At 27.8% G+C, this 3,805-nt stretch overlaps 1 protein-coding gene across 1 annotated transcript; it reads right to left on the bottom strand.

Annotated features, from left to right (window-relative positions):
- Positions 1-2,784: 2,784 nt before the first annotated feature.
- On the bottom strand, positions 2,785-3,435 carry LOC129987722 (5-hydroxytryptamine receptor-like). Its single transcript, XM_056095668.1, has one exon. The coding sequence runs from the start codon at positions 3,433-3,435 to the stop codon at positions 2,785-2,787; it is 651 nt and encodes a 216-aa protein (XP_055951643.1).
- Positions 3,436-3,805: the final 370 nt, after the last annotated feature.

Genomic DNA, 3,805 nt, shown 5'->3' with positions numbered 1-3,805 from the left:
ATATATATATATATATATATATATATATGTATGTATGTATATGTGTGTGTGTATGTTAGGATAAATCTCATAAACTAGTGATTATTTGAGAATTTTTTTTTAAGAGTTGAGCTGCAATGGAAATGAAACATTGCACAAAAGGAAAAGTAAATTAACTTTATGTAGTTTGGAATTTAAAATAATATGTACACAACTATTATCAGATCTGTCAATTTAAACAGTAATAAAATACGAAATTTCAACAAGGTAATTGAATTTGATTTGTAATTCAAAATTATATTCAAATATTTCAAATATTATATATATATATATATATATATATATATATATATATATATATATATATATATATTAAATTATATTCAGTATAACCAACTATTGCCAGATTTGCCAAGCCAATATGTACAGAAATAAAAATAAATAATGATGCGCGTGACAAGAAAAGAAAGCTTCATTTAATCAACTGCACCGCGTTGCTAGAAATTCATTCCATTTTTGCTGCTAATTAAATACGTTTCCCGCTTTGAAGTACAGCTAATCAATCAGAATACTCTATCGTTGTTGTGCAAGTATTAATTAAAATGAAACTCTTGCTTACATTACTGTAATTATATAATATTTTTCTTCTTATAACATTTAGTTAAATGCGATAAATATGACTAAATTATTCTAATTAATACCAGCGTCTTCAGCGGTCTTATAGATGGTATTAATACAATTATGTTAGCAAATTTTGGTGAGCTACATCTTATCTAAACGACAGAAAGGACTGTTTAAAATTATGATTACATAATAACGATAGAGAATTATGATTGCTTAATTATGCTTACACATTGGAAAAATTTACTGGATATGAAAATTATTGAAATTTGAGAAGTTATTAAGATCTGCCTAAGGTTTATTTTGAAATACCTGTTAAAAATGGAAACAGAGGAGACAACCGATCTTTGATGACGCATCTAGGGGAAATGAAGTTTAATGTGAAATCATAAAACGTGCTGTCAATGTAGATATTTTTGAAATTAAAAAGAAATTGGTGAATAAAAGCGGTGAATAAAAGCGAAAAAGCATTGATGACGAGTTTAAATGCCATTAACTTTCATATTAAATAAAAATTCTTTTGTTTGACAATTATTTTAAATATCAAAATTTTTGCCGAGCTACTGCTTGCTGAAATAGGCTAGCCTGTATTTAAAGAAATATTTTTAAGAGAATTTTAAGCAATAGATCATAATTAAAAAAGAATATATCTTACGCAGAAGAATAACTTGAAAAATCTCATTCTTGGAATTGAAACGTAATTAATAAGCAGTTTCTTATTGTGTATATTTCATTTGGCAATTTTCCCTATCTTTAAGAATAATTTGATCGGTTTATTTTTAAAATAAATATATTAATTTTTCATAAATAGAAAAAAAAAATTCTAAAAAAATTAAAACATTATATAAATAATTAATATTTTATATTTATAGTTATTACATATACCCCTTTAAAACAAAAACAGTCCCGATATTTATTACTATTATGATTGAAATATATAATTTTATTTCCTCTTTCTACATGTACAACATTTAATATATATACGAATCCGTTCTAATATTGTTTTGAAAGAAAACTGTGAAAAACTCTCAATAATAATGTAAACCAGTATTGATACCCTCCGTAAATTTAAAATAATGGCCGAAACGAAACAAACAATCAATGTATCAATTCCGCAATTATTTCACCAAATTTTATTTTATAGAATGTTTATGACCCCTAAAATAGTCATCATAAATAATCAATTTATTTTCGAGTCAACATCTTCTATTCTAAGATATTGCGAAATAAATATTTGGCAATTTCATCCAGATTCAACAGCAGCACTGATTTCTTCATCACTTTTTGAGAGTGCTTACTGTTTATAGTGTGAATTTAAAAATATTTAGAGTATATATACTTTCGTTACCATGGTGACGTTGAAATACTTATAGATATGTATTGCCAAGACACCAAATTTTTATTAACCACAATATCATAATGCATTTCTGAAAATGAAACATATTATCGTAATCCACTTTCTGAAATACTTATAAATATTTATCAATTGCACAGTTATCAATCTATCTTTTGAGCAATATCAAAATGTATTTCTGGATCTTCATTTCTACAATATTTTTCTTTAATTTTATTAATATTTTTTGTACAATATGATATAATTTGTGCTTATAAATGTTTTCAGATATTCTTAGAGAATTCAAACTCATTCCTCAAAATACTAGATTGCGTGTCTTTGCCAGTCATTAAGTTAGTAATAGGATTTTAACTACATTTTTAATTTCGCAATATGTACAGTTTCTAATTTGTAGTAACTAATTAAATATAATTTATCTTTTTCAATCTTATGAAATAACAAGACTAAATATTTTTTTAAAAAATGCTTCTCCTATATTAATCATTTAAGAGCCAAAAATTACAATAATCTTTGCGAAAGAGCTAAAAAGATTAGCTTTATATAATTCACAGATTTTAAATTATTTTGTCGGGAAAAGAATGAAAATTAAATTACATGCAAGGTATTTAATTCAAATCATACGTAAACACTATTCTTGATTTGCCAGTTGATCTCCAATAAAGATTACTCTATAATTTAAAATACATTCTTATAATTTTAAAAAATTGTGATCATTGCTATTATTATATAACCAGAAATAATCGACTAGTAACACAAAAATCATGTATGTGAAGAATAATTTTGTCGCAAATAAATAAATGTTGCATGAACATTTTTATCACTATACAGAATCATAAACAATAAGTTATTGAAAATATTTTCATAACTCTGAGCGAAAAATCTTCATCTTTCCATCCCAATATCGGAGCAAAAGAAACAAGAAACGAGACACTCCAAACGGTCACAATCATAAACCCGACTCTTCTAGGACTCTGATGCTGGACATAATTGATGTTGGTCACGGCGCAAAATCGGTCCACTGCAATAGCCACCAAGTACAGTATCGAGGCTGTGCAACACAGGACGTCTCCCGAAGTCCATATTTCACACATCGCAGATCCCAAGATCCATTCCTGGTTCATTAATTCGTATTGGACACCGATGGGCATGACCAGGCAGGCCACCATTAAGTCGGCAATGGCCAGCGACAAGACCAAGTAATTGCTCAAAGTTTGAAGATTGCGTTCCCTGAGAATGGCAGCAAGGACGAAAATATTTCCGGCGATGGTCGAGAGGATGATGAAGCCGATGAGAATGGAGAGGCCAATTACACCTGTTAGGTCACTTTCTAGAATACTTAGGGGTGGTTCTATGAGGTTACTTTTTTCTTCGTTTTCATTCAAGAGTGTAGATATGTTGTTATATTTTGAGATTAATGCAGAAGAGTTTGTCCAGTTTTCGAATGAATGAATTCCATCCTTTGAGGATATTGTGAAAATCATGATTTGTTCTTTCATCATAATATTAATCCTCTGACTACTGTATGTTACTTCATCACTTTTTAATGAGCAATTTTCGTACTGGTTACTAAAAATAGTATCATATATGAAGATTAATTCTTTTAAAGAAGGCTAAATTAGATGAAATTTGAATATATAATCAGACATCTGAATATTTAATTAATTCATCGTTGTTCTTGATTGAATAATAATAATACATTATATTAAGATTATATTATAGCAAGTTTGATTTTCTATATCTATACTTATAATAAAGCTCAATGTGTGTGTGTGTGTGTTGGCGCTCTACAGGCCAGGTCATTTAACATACAGCTATCAAATTTGGTACATGTATACCTTAGAGGTCGGGAAT

The sequence above is a fragment of the Argiope bruennichi genome, chromosome 10 (assembly GCF_947563725.1).
Source record: "Argiope bruennichi chromosome 10, qqArgBrue1.1, whole genome shotgun sequence".
Classification (NCBI taxonomy): Eukaryota; Metazoa; Arthropoda; class Arachnida; order Araneae; family Araneidae; genus Argiope; species Argiope bruennichi.
Note: the sequence above shows the minus strand (reverse complement) of the source record. Positions and strands in the feature narration are given on the sequence as shown.